The sequence below is a fragment of the Ciona robusta genome, chromosome 8 (genome assembly GCF_009617815.1).
Source record: "Ciona robusta chromosome 8, ASM961781v2".
NCBI classification, from domain to species: domain Eukaryota; kingdom Metazoa; phylum Chordata; class Ascidiacea; order Phlebobranchia; family Cionidae; genus Ciona; species Ciona robusta.
The window spans coordinates 6,168,010-6,185,171 of NC_143242.1; the positions used below are offsets into that span (position 1 = coordinate 6,168,010).

General features: G+C 40.0%; 2 protein-coding genes across 4 annotated transcripts in view; both read right to left on the reverse strand.

Moving 5' to 3' along the window:
* Nucleotides 1-17,162, reverse strand: part of LOC149732784 (rab11 family-interacting protein 5-like) — a 71,738-nt gene that overhangs the window by 48,494 nt on the left and 6,082 nt on the right. The window lies entirely within an intron of this gene.
* LOC149732791 (MAM and LDL-receptor class A domain-containing protein 2-like) lies at nt 112-13,060 on the reverse strand. 2 transcript variants are annotated; one of them, XM_089882331.1, is made up of 34 exons: nt 12,818-13,047; nt 11,236-11,524; nt 10,529-10,707; nt 10,195-10,241; nt 9,464-9,563; nt 9,288-9,405; nt 9,051-9,232; nt 8,862-8,983; nt 8,542-8,635; nt 7,706-7,876; nt 7,451-7,554; nt 7,289-7,379; nt 7,000-7,206; nt 6,631-6,790; nt 6,422-6,530; nt 6,073-6,355; nt 5,856-5,990; nt 5,361-5,500; nt 5,148-5,288; nt 5,032-5,076; nt 4,879-4,918; nt 4,533-4,673; nt 4,177-4,349; nt 3,955-4,107; nt 3,236-3,839; nt 3,020-3,160; nt 2,762-2,936; nt 2,449-2,672; nt 2,198-2,380; nt 1,898-2,140; nt 1,668-1,786; nt 1,455-1,601; nt 1,209-1,299; nt 112-1,092 (listed from the first exon to the last, which is right to left on the reverse strand). In XM_089882331.1, exons 1-34 carry the CDS (start codon nt 12,873-12,875, stop codon nt 890-892), a joined length of 5,412 nt encoding a protein of 1,803 aa, XP_089738457.1. In that variant the 5' UTR covers nt 12,876-13,047; the 3' UTR covers nt 112-889. The 2 variants fall into 2 exon arrangements, with proteins under 2 accessions (XP_089738457.1, XP_089738456.1); XM_089882330.1 differs by having other exon boundaries at nt 3,020-3,839; nt 12,818-13,060.

Consider the following 17,162-nt stretch of genomic DNA (forward strand, 5'->3'; position numbering starts at 1 on the left):
GGGATATTTGAATATTATGTGCTAAATGTGTCCCATCTTTCCCCACCCTACTGTATACCATCCAGCGTCTCATCAGTTCAACTAAGAAATAAACAATCGAATAACATGTAATACGTTGAGGGTCGTTTTTATTCGAGATAGAATGTGTCTCACCAAAAAACGTCAAACTGCAATAGGCCTACAATATAAAACGAACTGCAATGCAATACAACATAAAATAGTCCTACCAAAAGTGCATATTGCTTTTGCAAAAGAAAAGCGATAAATTTGGAACAAGTAAACAATAAATAAAAAAAATCTGAAAGTCACTAAAAATACAACAATGTGGAACAAAAACGTTATAAATAATAATATTAATAATTAGTGTCAGACCTGAAAAATCGCATGCAATACGGCTGATGCACATTTGTAAATTAGATTGTACACAGTAAACTATTGCTAACACGAAAGAGGGCAAGTTTTCTATGGATTGGTGTTAAAACGAATGCTGACAAAGTGCAATTGTTCAGTTATTTAAATTACAATTGTGCAGTTCAGTTTTGAAACTTTTACTATAACAATAAATAAAGTCACAGTAAATGAAACTAAATTTGTAGTGCGAGTGTGTAAGCTCAGTACGTGCTAGTTTAGTGCTAGAGTATCGCAAATAAAACATAGTTGAACTCTATACCGCGCCGTGGAAACAAACAGCTTCGTAGAAGTAGATTGCCACGAGCGGTTAGCAGCATAAGAAAAAAAGGAAAAATTGACGAGGTATGCGATACATTCTGCTTGCCCGCTCTGCCGTTCGGTTTCTTGTTTCAAGTTCGTTCGATCGCTCTAGCCGTAGCAGGGCCGAGCTTCCACGGATCAACGGCAAGTGCACCTTTTTCTACAGTTTCGCTAGAGCTTACATGTTGTTGCAAAACCAGTTTAATCGCGGAGGGCTAAACATATCTTGGTCACAGTTATCAACTCGTCTATACACCACCTTTTCTTGGGTGAGACTGCAGCAGCGCACATAAAACAACCTGGCATGTGCACAGCCGGTGGAGAAAGATTGTTGCTGGTTTAAGTTGTTGGTAAACGAGTGACTTGGTCGGGCACATGCATCTGCAAAGAACAAAGAGCGTTGAAAACCCAGTAATATAATTGGTACAATTTTATCAAATAGTCTAAACGGAGTTAATTAATGGCAATTATATTAAACAGATTTTTTAAGAACTTACCGCATCGTCCTGGGTGTATGGCAATATCATCAATTGCAATATCGCCTCTGTAATCCTTTCCAACGACACCTTCCAATCTGAAAGCTACCTCCTGCAGAAGCAAAATAAGCAGTGTAAACCAGAATTTAAGAATACTGCTACATGTAAAAATAGAACTCATAACTCCGTTTAATGCATTGAAGTCAATATTTAAGTCAGGCGTGTGGATTTTCTTAGGGCCACTATACTTTTAAAACAACAACTTACCCTTGCGTTACGTGGCGGCCTGTATTGAACTTTCATGTTCTTCCACCGTGTACCCTGGTTACCAGCTACATTCTTCAAATACGACAAGGTGGTTCTACCATTTGTAAGCCTTTGAACAGAACGTACAGATAACCTTCCAGCAAAAACCTGAGAAGTTTGTGCGTTAGAAGTTGTTTTTTAGACAAGTGTGATAGATTTGTGAAGAGAACTTACCCCATACATGTTGTAATAGATGTCCAGACAATAGTCAGTGGCGAACATGAGATATGTTTGCAAGAAGGCTTTGTCGTTCATTTTTCTTGGACTAGAAGTCTCGATGTACATGTAATAACCTGATAATTAAACCGTTTTAATTGTTTTATTTAATATATATACTAAAAAAAAGTTTGGCCAGTTTTTAATAAAGAAGTGTATCATTATGTTCTGTTGAGTTTTGCTATTACCTCGTGTAGTCGTATGATCTCCTGGTGGACCAGTGCCTCTACTGACAGTGGCACCGCTGTGTCTTGTCCAGTTAAATTGATCTCGTTGTACAAGTTGTTTCCAACCGCACATCAGGTCATTAGCATATGGTGCATGTGGATCGTGAGGTCCAAGATCAAGTGATGCTCCTCGTCCAGGTGGTGGCGCTACAGAAGCTGTACGTGGTCGTTGGTTGTTTGGTTGACGACTTTCAAAAGTGCACACTAAAAGATAAGGATCGTTAAGATTATTCGACATACTACAGGCTAGAGTCAGCTTACGTGGCATGCCGACGCATAGACGAAGTAAAGGATCTAGAGTCGTTGTAGCCAAGGATGTGGTCGATACTGTTGTTGTTGAACCCGTGGTGGTAGTCGCAGGCGTCGTGGTTGTTGTTGTGGCTGCAACTGCCCGTGTTGTGGTAGCGATTAACCTCCCAGCTGCGTTGCAACGATTGTTGGAGTCTGTGGCAAACAAGGCGTTATTCATACATTTTAACATGCTGTGTAATAAATGGTTTTCCATTACTTACCGCATGGTCCTTCAGATGTACAAATGTCGTCGATGGCCAAGTCAGTTTGGAAAGTGTCTCCACGGATTGCACGGAAATGCAACACCACTGATCCGCCCATGTAAGACTGGTGTTGATCCAATGTAATACGAGCAGATAACCAATTACGATCTTGGTTTCCTTGTCTTCGGAACACAGAACTTGTATTCGTAGGTAACGCTCCTCCATTCGTTCTTACACTTGGCCTTTACAAAAAACTCAATTTATATATGCGCTTTTTGAAATTTTCAGTAGCCATATTTTTTTGGGTGTTTCAAGGTCTAAATAAATTTACCTGGACGGTGTTGCGAACTCCGCTGTAACGTCGAGTGTACCCATCCCACTACCCCACATGTGGTACCAGAAAGTCACACACCGCTTTGCTTTGGAGACGCCAAGAGACGGAGTTGATATGATTGCTTCGTGGTTACGGCGTCTGGGTCGGCTTCCTTCCACGTACATATAATAGCCTACGAATAGGAAAATAATATTAACTTTATCTGCGGTTGGGTCAAACCAAGACAATGTATTGTGTGTCATGTGCGACCATTACCTGATGTACCAGAAGTATGATCCGCCAAAGGACCGGTTCCTCCGCTAGAAGTTTTACCACGATGACGAATCCAGTTAAAGTCGTCAGTTGTGGATTGAGTGATCCCACAATCCAATGAGGCATCAAAATCACACGCAAAGTCTGTGAATATCATGTTAGTCTGGTTTGTTTTGCTAATACACACAGACACTAAATAAATACAGACAGGCGACAAACCTGTAGGAATAATATTCACTGGAGCAAGAGTTGTCGTAGTGGCTGGTGTTGTGGTTGTTGTAGTCGTCGTTGTTGGAGTTGTTGTAGTGGGTGGGGGAGTCGTGGTTGTGGTTGTAGTTGGTGCTGTTGTCGTAGTTGTGGTGGTGGTGGGTGCTACTGTTGTGGTTGTTGTTGTTGTTGTTAATGAACTTGTGGTTGATCTTCTCGTTAATCTAGTTGTGGTTGTTGGTTGAGTTGTTGTAGTTGTTGTCGTCGTTGGTGTTGTTGTGGTTGCGGTTGTTGTTGTTGGTCTTGTTGTTGTTGTTGTCGTCGTTGTCGGTCGTGTTGTTGTTGTTGTTCTTCTGGTTGTTGTTGTGGTTGGAGCTGTTGTGGAAGAGCTAGCTTGACAGGTTCCCGGTGTAATAGTCAAATCATCCATCGCTATATCGCTCGTGAAACTTGGTCCAACTTTTCCTTGGAAGACAAATTTAACATTGAGTGCGTTGGTGTTGTGCACGAAGTCAAATTCGCGTGCAATCCAAGAGTCTCCTTGGTTGCCAACAACATTAAGTTGTCTCAACCGTGAATCAGAACTTGTTCCGGGCAACTCTTCAATAGAAAATACCTGTAACATAAATCAACGTGAATTAATCATATAAGCATACAAGCAAAAACAGTTACGTACTGATTACATGTGTGTATTATGCTGGTATACCAAAAGTAGAATGCAATATATTTACCCTCATGGCTCCGGTAGCCGAACCCCACATGTGAGAGAAAAATCGCACACAGTATTGTTGTGGTGTCATTTTAGGGGTGGTCAACTCAGCAATCTGGTTTCCCATGCGAGGTGATGACGACTCAATGTACATGTAATAACCCTGTTCGTTGCCCTGTGTATATATTTCCGACAATTAGACACAGTCTCACGTAAATTACGAAGACAAACGGTTTGTAATTACCGTCGTGTGGTCGGTAGATGGACCGGTTGCTGCGCTACCCGTTGGACCACTGTTACGCGTCCAATCAAAGTTGTCCAAGTTATCACCGTTCTGGATCATATCGCAAATATCGACATCGAAGTTACAATTGAAATCATTTGCGAGCACGACCGGGGCTACGCTCGGTGTAGCATCTGTAAATAATTGGAATAAACATGATCATCTGCTGAGGTTATCACCGATTTAAAACCCATTGATTTATTTTAAGAATTAAGTTCTCATGACTGCTACACTACTAGCCTTGATGTGAAAATAATCTTAAAACTATACACGACTACGTTTTAATCTTTGCTGTAATATGATCAATTGATTCTTACCGCATGGGCCGTCAGTAATAACAACGTCATCTATGGCAATATCACCAGCGTATCCTCGGCCCGTAGTTCCTTCGATGATAACCCTCAAATCTGGATGTGCTTGCAACAAGCCTGTCTGTCTTGTCCCAACAACCATCGAGTCTGTTAAATAAAATAAATATTAAACTTATGTCAAATTATTGTTCGAGTTACCAAATTAAATGATGGACAAACTGCAAGAAGTAACATGAAATGTAGTAAAAATATGATATGAATATGCTAAATTACCGTGGGAGATTTAAAGTAGAGAAATTGAAAGTTAGCTAAAAACGCGTACCGAGATAATTGTGTTACATTTAACACTTACCGTGCTGTGTGTTTGTCGAAGCCACGTCTAAGTCTGGATCCTATAAAAAAAAACAATAAAAGATCTTATTATTATGTCTTTCAAAGGTCTTATGTAATAATATACTTGGTCACGGTATAATTTCCGCTTTCTAATAATATTATATAAGGTTACCTGAGCCGGATTTGCTCTCGTGTTCTCGTCGCTGCGAATAAATTGCTGAAATCAAAAAGCGTTATATTAAATTCCGTTCGTAATTGTGGATACTTAATGAGGTATTTGAAACATACCCGCTCCTCTCGGTCGCTGCGTCGGCTTGATTTTCTCACAGATCCTGAGTTAATTTCAACAGAAAGTGAATTCCAGAGATTTCCTTTCTCTCCTGTCAGTTCAATCAGATTGGTTCTGACCCCACCAATCGTTTGCGCAACCTAATAAAAAACTATAACTTAGTCACTAATTCTATATGAGGTATATTCCTATAAATGTAATGTTAAACTTACGGTAAGTGTGCCGATCTGTCTCCCATACATGTGGTAGAACATATGCAAGCAATGAGTTTGGGGCGTAATAAGTGGGGATACAAGTTGTGCTTTGTGTCCGAGTTTTCTTGGACTTGATGCTTCGATAAACATGTACATTCCTGAATATAAACAAAACATTTATAATCTCAGTACAAAAGCTGTTGCGCTGGCCTTTGTCTAAAAAAATAAATGACGCTCACAACACATGGACGTCCAAATTTTATCTCCGCAGTCATTATAATAGGCGCCTTGTGCAAATCTAACGGTCTCTCATTTAGTCGATGAAAGGACGAGAAGGTACTGATCAAGTTATTGATAGAAACGGAGATTCCAAGAAAGAAAGACTTTATACACACACCAACTACTTTGCGTGGCGTTAACGCACCATTTATTTGGCGATTTGCATTGTTGAGGTCGGTCTGTGCACTTTAAATTCCACCACGAGCATGAAGGAGTAACAAACAGTAGACTTACCATTCTGAGTTGTGTGGTCGCTGGTAGGCCCAGTTGAATGACTTGGCGTCGGTCCCTGTCTCTGCGTCCAGTCGAAAGTATCGCTTCTTGATTGCGTCCACCCACATAAGTCATTGTCAAACGTGCAGTTAATACCTTGTTATGAAGTGTATATTGTAATTAAACTGTTTTCATAGTTAAGTTCTGCAATACACAGGGTGTTGTTCAAAGCACTTACTTGCATAAGCCACTGGTGGTAGAGTCGTAGGTATGGTTCTTCTGGTCGTTGTGGTGGGGACGGTAGATCTTGTAGTTGTGGTTGCTCTGGTTGTTGTTGTAGTGGTTGGTGGTGTCGTTGTTGGTGTCGTTGGTCTCCGGTTGGTCGTCCATACAACCAACCTAGGGGAAGTGGTCGTAGCAACCGGTGTTGATCTACATGTTCCAGGTGAAATATCAATATCGTCGATTGCGATGTCAGATTGGTAGTAGAAGACAAACACCTCCCAGTAGAAGTGAACGGACTGCAAATACATATATTTAATTACTATTCAAGCCAAATAGTTAGCTTTTTTGACGTTGGTCGTTACCTCAACGTTATTTCCCGCGTTGTAATTTATTTCTTGTGTGAGCCAGTTGCGACCTTGGTTTCCGTGTTTTTCCCACAAGAGCACTTCATGCCCATAACCATCAGTTGTTCTGTTGAAGAATTTAGAAAAGTGATCAAGATGAAACAGCGACGAGAAACACTGGCTAATTAAAATTATTACAGAGGCTTGAAACAGCAATAAGAACATACCTCTTTTCAAGTGCATATAAACGCAGACTGCCCATGTAAGCACCGTACATATGATAGCTGAAGGTAACGCAAAAGTTGACTCCATTGAGCCAAGGCGTCCGAATAATTGCATTATCTCCTGCCTCTGCGGGTAGCGACGACTCCACGAACATAAAATAACCTGCGATGAAAGTGAACCGATAAGTTTGAGTACCTCACAGAACCCGGCTATTAACGCGGCGTAAAGTTATGCATATCGAGCGTAGACTGTAAACAAGTTGAACTTTTGACAGTGGTATTTTAATGAGGTTACGTGCATATATCAATTCATGCGGGCAAATCATGTATGTAACCTTAAATGGTTAATGTCCTATATAAACACGTGCAAACCTTGTCCATTTGTGTTATCAAAAAATGGCCCAGTGTTACGGCTTGGCGTCGGGCCTCGGCTTCTTATCCAGTCAAGTTGGTCGAGCGTGTCTTGTGTCATACCGCAAGTACCTTGGTCGAAATCGCATTGGAATCTCCCAAGTGAGTGTGTGATCGGAGGTAGGGTTGGCATAGCTAGTGCTCGAGCAGTTCTACCAGGAAGTCTCGCTGTGAATATAGAGTATGTTGACATTTGATTCTATTTTAAGGCATAGTGGATACAATGCGTGATCGAACATTTGCAACGTACTTTCACGGAATATTGCACGGAAACCCCGGTTCGAATCTCGCGTTGGGTCAGACGAGAACATAATGAACATGCTTCTGCCAGTGCTGACAATCTGTCAAGTTACATAACGGTTACAATGACGAACACTTAACCATGCAAGCAAATGTGTCTGGTGGTACTTACAGAAATATCTCCAGTTTGAGTACCACAGATTGTCCTCATAGTGGGGGCAGCCGCATTTTTCCCATCGTGGATAAGTAAGCCATCGTTCTGGCATACCGGGGAATCTGAAAAATTGCGATGTTCCACTTTATCCAAAAAAACTTTTTTTAACTTTAAATGCAAAGTCACACGTCGTTTAATATTGAAAACGCAGTTGGGGATTTGAGATGTAAATTTAGAGCCCAATAAACTTATCAAGGCGTTTACCACACTTACCACTGATGTCAATTCCCTTGAACGTGACGTTCACGAAACGTCCTGGTCGTACGGTAATGTTCCATGTACAGTGAGCTTCCGCTGGGTAAGGGCTGGGGTAACTTGGACTGTTAAACGAACCAGTTGCAAGGTTGAAGAAATCTCTTCCACATCGTTGGTATGTTCCTGCTCCTGGAAATTTAAAGTTCACAGAAATCAGACCAGGTCATCAAGTATTTTAGAAAGTGTCGTACGACATGCCAAATTATGTGTATACATAATACTTTAACGGGCAAGTTCGTGGCGAGTAAGCCGTATAGTGTAGATACCAAGAGGAGCAGATTGGGCAGCTGATAGTCATTACAGCTTCAGGCTTTTAAGAGAATAGGAGATTAGCATGGCAGGGACGGTATATCAGCAAACAATTATTGTATTCAGTTCTGTGGTGGTTTATGTTGCAAGTGAATCATGACTACCGTGACTAACATTGGTCAGTACCAACCATGCTATGGTCGGCATACAATGCATGCGCAGCAGGTTAATCGGATCTCTTCTAAGTAACTACCGAATCTAAACAGATCGATTCCCATTAAGCCAGCGTGGCTATCTTTCCCAGAGACAATTGTAAAAAACATTAACGTTTAATGTCAACTTAACCTCGACGCCGACCACTAAGTAACCGCTAAGTGGGGTCATATTTTCCTTTTTAAAGATTGACGCTTAAGCCTTTTAATTAGCTTTCATTCGCCTAATACTTGTCTTCGTCCGATCTTAGACACTGTAGCGTCTCCACGTATTTCAGATCAATGGACAGACTTGTCAAACAGCAGTACGTAATTACTCATGGCGTCACTCACCACAATCGTAAAGATATTTGACTTCTTCGATGTCGTAGGGACTTAAACGTTCTCGCTGTCCAATAATTGGTTCCGGTTTTCTCTTTGGTATAACCTGTAACCGAGGAAGAAAGCAATTGGGTTTCAAGCTTTTCAGAGCGACATGTAATGATAGGTTTGTTTTCTAATGCTCTCTAAGTTATACAAACATATTAGACACCCACAAGGTTTCGGAAACAGACTGATATCCGTTTACAAATGGGTTTGGCCGATTTCATTTTGCATTATAAAAATTGCAGCCTATTTTCCCGCTATATTTAAGTAATTATTATTAAAATAACCTGAATCGACGGCAGATAAATTTGTTTGGAGAATGCAGTTTTGCTGTAATGCATAACGCTGTTGTAGTCGTACACGACGTAGTTAACGGTATCATTGTAAAGATCGAAATTCATTGTCATATCTGTGATATATAAACGGTTACATAACTGCCACAATTTTATGTACGTTTATAGAAATAAATGCATTACCTCCTTGGATATTTTGTCTTAGGATTTGAACGTATCGGTTGCGATCGCTTCTAGAATGTTCGTGTTGGAAGCCAGCAACATGCATGAACTCGTGAAGGACAATACCCTTAGCCACGCACCCGGGAATTCCAAGCGATACAGTTTGTGAGGAGTAGCCAGTTTTACCAACGTATGCCCAGCAACTAAAATTAGAAGGATAAACCAATGTATATGATAGCGTTTATTAGAGTAACTTACCCTTTTCCGTTGCTGATAAAAATATACGCGACTTCAGTGCGCCTTGGGACAAATCGTAGGCATGTGTGTCTTGTAAACGTGGCCATTGCAGATCGAATAACGGCTAATTGCGTGCGGTCTGCGATAAATGGTTTCCATAAGATCTTTTCTTAATATGAACTATATGAGTTTCTTACTGTATTGACTTGATATCTTGTACGGAATTCTAACCAAGCCACGATTTGGACCAGATCTGGTTTTGGGCCACTTGTCGCTTCCACCTGCTGAGTTACGGTTCTACAAAACAGGATAACCAACTGTTAATAAACTTTAACCAATATAGAGTATAGGGTGGGGGAAGATGAGACACGTTTGACACAAAATAGCTGATGACTCTGATCGTGTTTTAAACAGGTAACAACGGTCTATGGAAGTTGTGAGAATATGGTTTTATATTTCATTGAATGCTCTTTGTTCAGTACCAAATGAGACGATAAAATAAAAGGTGTCCCATATCCTCCACTCTACTATATGAGTTTCGTGATTGAAAGCTATCGATATCATTATGAAAAGGAAATTGGCAATACATAATAAGCGTCTAATTCTTGAGCCTTTATCGTGTTAAGGAAATTACTAGTTAAAGTTACTGTATAAAAAGCAGAGTTTAAATATTCTGGGAAGAATTTTGAAATCGTTATTCGTTCACGTTTTCATAATATAACACCCCGATATATATGACACATATACAACTAATATTAATGAAATCGAGCCTTAGCCATGCTGGCTGGTTATTGGTTTCGGATATTACAGAAAAGTTTAAAGTAAATATTGACGTGTTGGTCGTGAGAAAATAATGAGAATTTAATTTTAAACCGAAATAAATCTTTGCATCGAAATTGCCCATAGCTGTAATTGGTCATCAACTTACCAGGCTCATGCGCATGTCTCCTTGCTTTACCCCTCTAACTCCAACGCCTGGACAACATAAAGTAGCGTTATTAAATGAATCACCGGCAACTTGTAAAGGTTAGCATAAATCGGTCGCGATTTTTAACAATCTACGTAATCGAAGATGAGATTTGGATTGTAATCGCATGCTCACGGTCGAGCTGTGTTGTAAGCCGCTTGGTAATTACACAAAATCGTATTCTTAAGTACAGTGGCACTTGTAGCAAGACTGAGATCTGAAAGACTGCACTCTCGTATTAAAATTCCGCAAAATGACAACAAGATGGACGGAGTCGGTTCGTATGACAACTTACGTTGATTGATGTCGATGATTTTTGCGAAACCGTCCTTCGCCGCATAGTGGCGCTTACGAGCGATCTCCTCGACGTCATTCGGGTCTACGCCTGGCGCCGTCTCGTCCACTGATGACGAAATGGTGACGTCATGTTGATTTTCTTCACTTTGAATTTCGGCTTCGACATCTGGTGAATTGCTGTTAAACAAAATCGTATTGATGAGCATAATATGAATTGAAAGATTTGATATTTAACTGGTTGACGGTTTGACCTTTAAATCTAGTTGACGGATGGGGAATTACAATGATTTACAGAAGACTACTTCCCGCCCTAGTTATAAATTATAGGTATACGATTGACTTAAATTGGTTGACTAAACATGTTGGTCAGTATAGGCCTTTTCATTGTGGTAAGCAATGGCTCGGCTCTTTTCGTATAATGTGCCATGAATCATAACACAAACGGGGGGGTAAATCTATTTATAAAGAAAGCTTAACCAGTGCGCTTTATATGGCTTGACGGCTATTCGAAACTTTTCCATTTAAAGTATTTGGTGACAGGAAGCGAATTAAAGACAAAAAACGTTTCATGAACGCATATATCATGATGATGTAATGGGTAACAAATGATTACGTCAAGGAATGTGGGTTTGGTCATGACTTCCTCTCACGGCCGGGGTCGTGGTGAGAGTTTTGCTATACTAGGTAAACAAAACAGAAACCAACCTAGTTTCTGGGTTCCCTGTCCCTTCTGTTTCATTGCTAGAAGAAGTAGTTCTTACTTCGCCGGTGGTTTGGATCACTGGGGCAGTAAAAGACGTCCCGGTTTTACGGAATTGTGCAAAAAGTTCCTGCAAAGAACCAGGTGTTCTCCTAGTTCCCCCGACCGGTCGGTTAAGAGTGTAGACGACAGCTTCAAGGTCTTCGTTCACTTGAACAGATTGCTCGGAGACTGATCTCCGTTCCCTCGTCAACTTATTGACGAAATCGCTCCTTGTCAGTGCGCCGCAATTCACTACAAAATGTTATAATTCAGTGGTAAATTGAATCATGAAATATCGACCATTCTAATTAGCTATGTCAAAAAGAGCGGCTGGAATGGGCTGCACCTGGTCGACATTAACCGCAACCGGTGTTTCATTTCCCATTGCTGTAATTATGACGCCCAGCACTTCGCTAACCAATTCAACTGCGAGCGTCATATTCCGAAAACGAATTTGCGGCCACAGAATTACTCAGTCGGGCGGTTAGGTTAAGAAATGACCACCTGGTGCTTTGCCTCCGCTGGTTTGAGATGCGGCACTCGATAGCTGTCAATGTGGTGCAGACACAAAACGAACATTATGCGCCGCGTAATAATCAGACTTCGGTAGCCCGAGGATCACTCAGTGCGAGAGCATATAATCCGCTTGAAGTTATCTCGCGCTTACAGATAGCTTGAAAGCATAGAGCCAATTTCGCTATCCAGTAAACCCGACAAAGCCTTCAATTACAAAACCTAGGATCCGCGAAACCAAGACTGTAGGTTTAACAGCCGCTACCACAAATGACGTGTAAAGGATATGATTTAATAGCTAACCAGCTGGAATAAATACCCTTCATTCAGAGAGTGAACGCCGCAACTTCGGTCTTAGGTAGTTTGACCACCACCGTAATTGCTAACTATTAAATTAGCGACGTTGTTTCAATTTTCCCTCGTCTACAAGTTATATTCCAGTGTTAATTTCGCCAGAGTCTTGCCTTAAGTGTGTTTATGAGCATTTCTTAATGCGAAATATTTAATAACTATTATGATCGTGTATTTATTGCCCGAAACACGACCTTTCACCGCGACGATTTAAAACCGCACTTGAATCAGAAGTATGAGTTGGTGCATAGAACCGACAGGCCGATTACGACAAAGGTTACTGTTAATCATGCTACTTCGCAGAACGCCAGACGCCAATGTTAACGTTGAAATGGTAAACACAGTTTTAAAAAAAATTATAAAACAATCTTGTTTATTTTTTTTGTTAAATTTAATACAAAAAATATCAAAAATATCATGAGACAATATTGTTTAATTTTTTGTATTTTTTTGGTAAAATTTAATACGAAAAATGTAAGTTTTAAAATTTGTTTCGAAACCGAATTTATTGCAGACGACCACGCCTAGCCATCCTTCTGCATGTTCGGGTCCCCCCGGCGTTACCGGATACGAATCTATATTAGAAGACAGTCGCACCGCGCATGCCCCGCGAAGCAGCGATTTCATGACGAGAAATAGCTGCATATAGTTTACATAAATACAAAGGGTTGTTTCACTAACCTGAAGTTTGTTGCAAAAACATTACGACCATCACTAAAAGGAAATTGGACAAATCCATTTTCGAAAGTTGTGGTTGTTGCGTTTCAGTTTTCTTCGATATTTTTCTTCCAGATCAAGAATTCTGCTTTGCGTTCGTTTCAGATATTCCAACAACCTAATTCTTAAGCATTTATATGCCGACAAGTGCTTCTTAACTGTTCAAAATTGTTCGTTATACAACATGAACACGTATAATATAATAACACGAGATAATTGTTCGACTGTACGTCGGTAAAATGAAGCACAATTTGACATCTAACTATTTTGAAACCTTTTCTTGACAAACTTGTCACGAATCTGCACTCAACTATTGAGCAGCGTCGTTTTTAAACCTTCTGTGGTTCCTAAACCTCAAGCGTAAAAAAAACGTTTGCGCTGCGAAGAGAAAAAGGCAACCGGCAGAAGTCCATCGCCGCTAACGAAGCTGCCAGCAGCCGCATTACGTCACCGGTAGCTTTGCTGAAAAAGTAAGCTATGCAATGAATTGGGCAAAGGAATCGGAATCTCAAAATAGCGGGAAACTTTACAGCAACACGTATGGATAAAACGAGCATGTTTTTGTATTAAGTCAATTTACGTGATCGGGTCTTTGGTGTTCGCGGAAATGCGCGTGTAAAGCAGGATGTGCGCGCCGGGAAAGCCGGGAAATATAAGCCAAGACGTTGAAGTATTTTTAAGGCCAGGTATGGATAGCTAAAGAACAACAAAATTCCAAAATTAGTAAATCGAAACAAATGTTACAATTAATATGACTGATTTCAGTTTGTTTCGTTTATGGCGGGCCTTTATGAAAAAGAAAAGAAAACCGGCACGATATCTCAATAAATCGCCAACTGACACAAAGAAAAATGGCAAGTAACTGGCCAGGGTCCATCGCCATAACAGACGGCGTTAATCAATTAAGTTTGGCATTCATATTTCTACCACGCTTGGTCTGCTATAAGCCGCACCGGGGACGAATCCGGTGAAGTCATTCAAAGTGATGGATTCCAACTGTGGCTATTTTTACCCTTAATCTTATGCACGAGTAATATGTGAATTCTACAGCCCATTAACCCAAAACTTTTTCTCTGCATTTATCTTTACGTGTGCTGTCCCATAGCATCCATCATGCACTGGCTACGGAGCCAAAACCGAGGCTAAAGTTCGAGGTTTCCGGGTTAAGTAGTAAAGTACCTACATGGTAATAGATGGGAAAGATTTTTCACACACAGAATGTCACCGTTGACGCGAATGAGCGTCCTATAAATCCGTGAGAGGATTAGCGACATAATACCACCCTTTGACCTGCAGTTTAGGATGCGAATACGCACTGTCTGCTTGCATTTACTCATAATACGTGGTTCAACCGATGTAATCAATACGTCATGTCACTTCTGTTTGCGAGTTTCAGCCCTTGATCGCAATTAATCCGCTTCAACACCGGCGCAATAAAACACCGCATGTGCGTTTCTCGCGTATCTTGCGACGCAAATGAAGTATAGTTGTAAACAGAAAACAATTCTTTCTCAACAAGTGTTTTCGCTGAACGTTAGTTTTTCCCGGTAGCCACCTTGAGCATTTAACATAAAAGTGTTTGTGGTCAAATCGGTTTGATGTTAAATAATTTGCAATCATATCAACGACAATCACTTATTTGTTGTAAAAAGATTCAAAAATTTTAAACCTAAACGCGTGTCCAAAAGTATTGGAATAAACAACCACAGCCAACGCAAAAATACAACATAAACAAAAATTGCGGCGGTATATTACGCAGCCATATGTGCAAGGGTTTGTAATCTGCTTATTTTTGACGATACTAATGTTTTAAAGACAACATAAAGTGGACCTGACCTTCGCAGGAAACCTGACTTCCTGTTAACGAAGAAAAAAGTTGTTAAGTAAACTTATCAGACGAGCAATCTTGCTTTGAATGACCAAGAACTTTTGTTGTTACCTAAACTCAAGCGCCCAGGGCTACGGTGTTAACGTGGTGAGATCACCACCACCGCTGCTGTTCGCCCAACGAGTTTCTCAATAGCTATTAGTCGGCGTAGGTATGCACAAAATGCAAGAACAATATGACCCAAATTTCGAGTTATAAATTTCACTAAACTTGATAAAAATTTCTTACAAAGCGGTGAATTCCGAGTAATGTAACTATTTGCATTAACCCCGAGAAATAGAATCAGTCCGCCCTTTTTGTTTGTACCACCAACAAACAACTATTACATTTTCTCTCTATTTATCTGTTACCAGAACAAAACCCATTATAAGCGGTGGTAAAGGTCGCGAATTAAGCGCATATGATGACACATGATCCATCAAAGTTGATATATTTATGGGTACGTATAAACATATATAGACTGGTCAGGTCAGTCCTTTCAATGGCCCCACATTTACACTGTATAGTTCCATATTGCACGTTGTATTGGCTAAATTTATATTCCCACTAATCTAGGGATCAGTAGTTATGTACAGATGCGTATTTTGTGATTTAAATATTATGCGCCACTCCTAAAACCACCAATTTTAGATAAACCAGCAAAGTTGTTATCTTTTGTAAACTGAAAGTAGGCGCGCCCTGCAAATTTTAGAAAAATAAACCAATGCAAAAATGCAAACAGCACCGCACACCCCAAACAAACACGGCATTTGAAACAGAAATTGAGTCGGTTTTCGTTTATATACCGGCAACATTTTTTGCATCGTTCAGTAGCTAAAGAACAGCTCATACCTGATATAAATACATTTTTTTGTAATGCAACAGGTGCAAGCGAGTAATAAAACCAAACAAACTTTCAACCACTTTTAAATCCATACAAAACAAAACCTTATCGGTCACAGGTCGTGCTCCCAACACAAGGGTCTTTCACGCCTTCTATCTGCAAGGTGATGTTTAGGCAGCAACGTGCTGAAGTTCTGTTTGTTTTGCCGCAAGCTAAAAAAACGCTGATTTGATCACGATTACTGCAGTTTTCTCCATCACCTTTATCGAAATGAGGTCAATGCAAACAGAAACAACTCAGCAAAAAAACGATCTAGAAATCTGAATGCTCTTTACGGTATGCCCAATGCCCGCTTTACAAAACTGAATCAACATTATTACTGCTTGCCTAAATGAAAAACGCTCTTGTTTTAATGTTTACGACAAGCTAGGTCATAAGGTATTTATAAAGAAACAAGGACATGTCTTAATAGCCCAACTTAACGTTTAATGTTTACTAAAAGTTTAAACTAAGTCGGCTAACAGACAAACTTATGTTTTTGTTTAAGTAAGTCCGAGCTGTATCGTTATACTTATTAACATATTGTTTATAAACAACATGCGCTGATCGACGGCCATGCGAGGTCACGTTTAAAACGATGATTAAAAGCATATTCTGCATATAAACCATTATGTATAGAGCGTAAACGGCAACCTTGAATGTATGAATAAATGTAACTTGCTTTCTCCCCACGTGACTGGTAAACTACAGTTGTTATAACACAGGTGTTTCATAAACCTTGTGCCAGCTTACAAGTTACCATGTATGTTATGTTAAAGGTGAACCGTCAATTCAAATGTCACGAAATATAGCATATTTCGCGACATTATAAAAATCACACGCAAATAGTAAAGTATAAATAAAAAAATAAAAATTACACGCAAATATAACAGTCCTTTTGATAGTAAACAAAGAACATTCAAAGAATTATAAAAACCGTATCATCACGATTCCCATGGACTGTTGTTAACGGTTTTAAACACGATTAGGCTATTTGAATACTGTGTGCGTATATATACGTATATTCATGTATTTTGAATATACTGTGTGCGTAAATATACGTATATTCATGTTGACAGTATTATGATTATTCAGTACTAACTTATGCATTACCCGCACGCACATATAGCGACGAAAGCTGTTGCCAGAACTATATGGTTAGCAGAATAACGTTAAATGCTTAATCAAACGTACGTTTTGCACGTACGCTTGCTCAACTGCAGAAGTACACGACCGATATTTTAATTACCTCGTTCATTACACAAGTCTTCACACGTTTTTAATTTCATGGTATTGGAACATTAATCACGGTGCAATATTCACACAATTGACGGTAAATTTGAAAAGAAAGCTATTAATAGATTTTTCTGGAAACGCCGAATTCCGTATCTCGCACAAGACACTGCAGACGTTTTACTGGCACGTGCAAGGCATATACCGTTTTGCCAACTATACGTGATGTAGATTGATCCGTGCCGCTTCGGTAATGGGTCCCCCGTAACGTTTCCCGGTTGGTTTTCCTATTTTTAAATCACGATGCCGCTGTTTCAAAAGAAGCT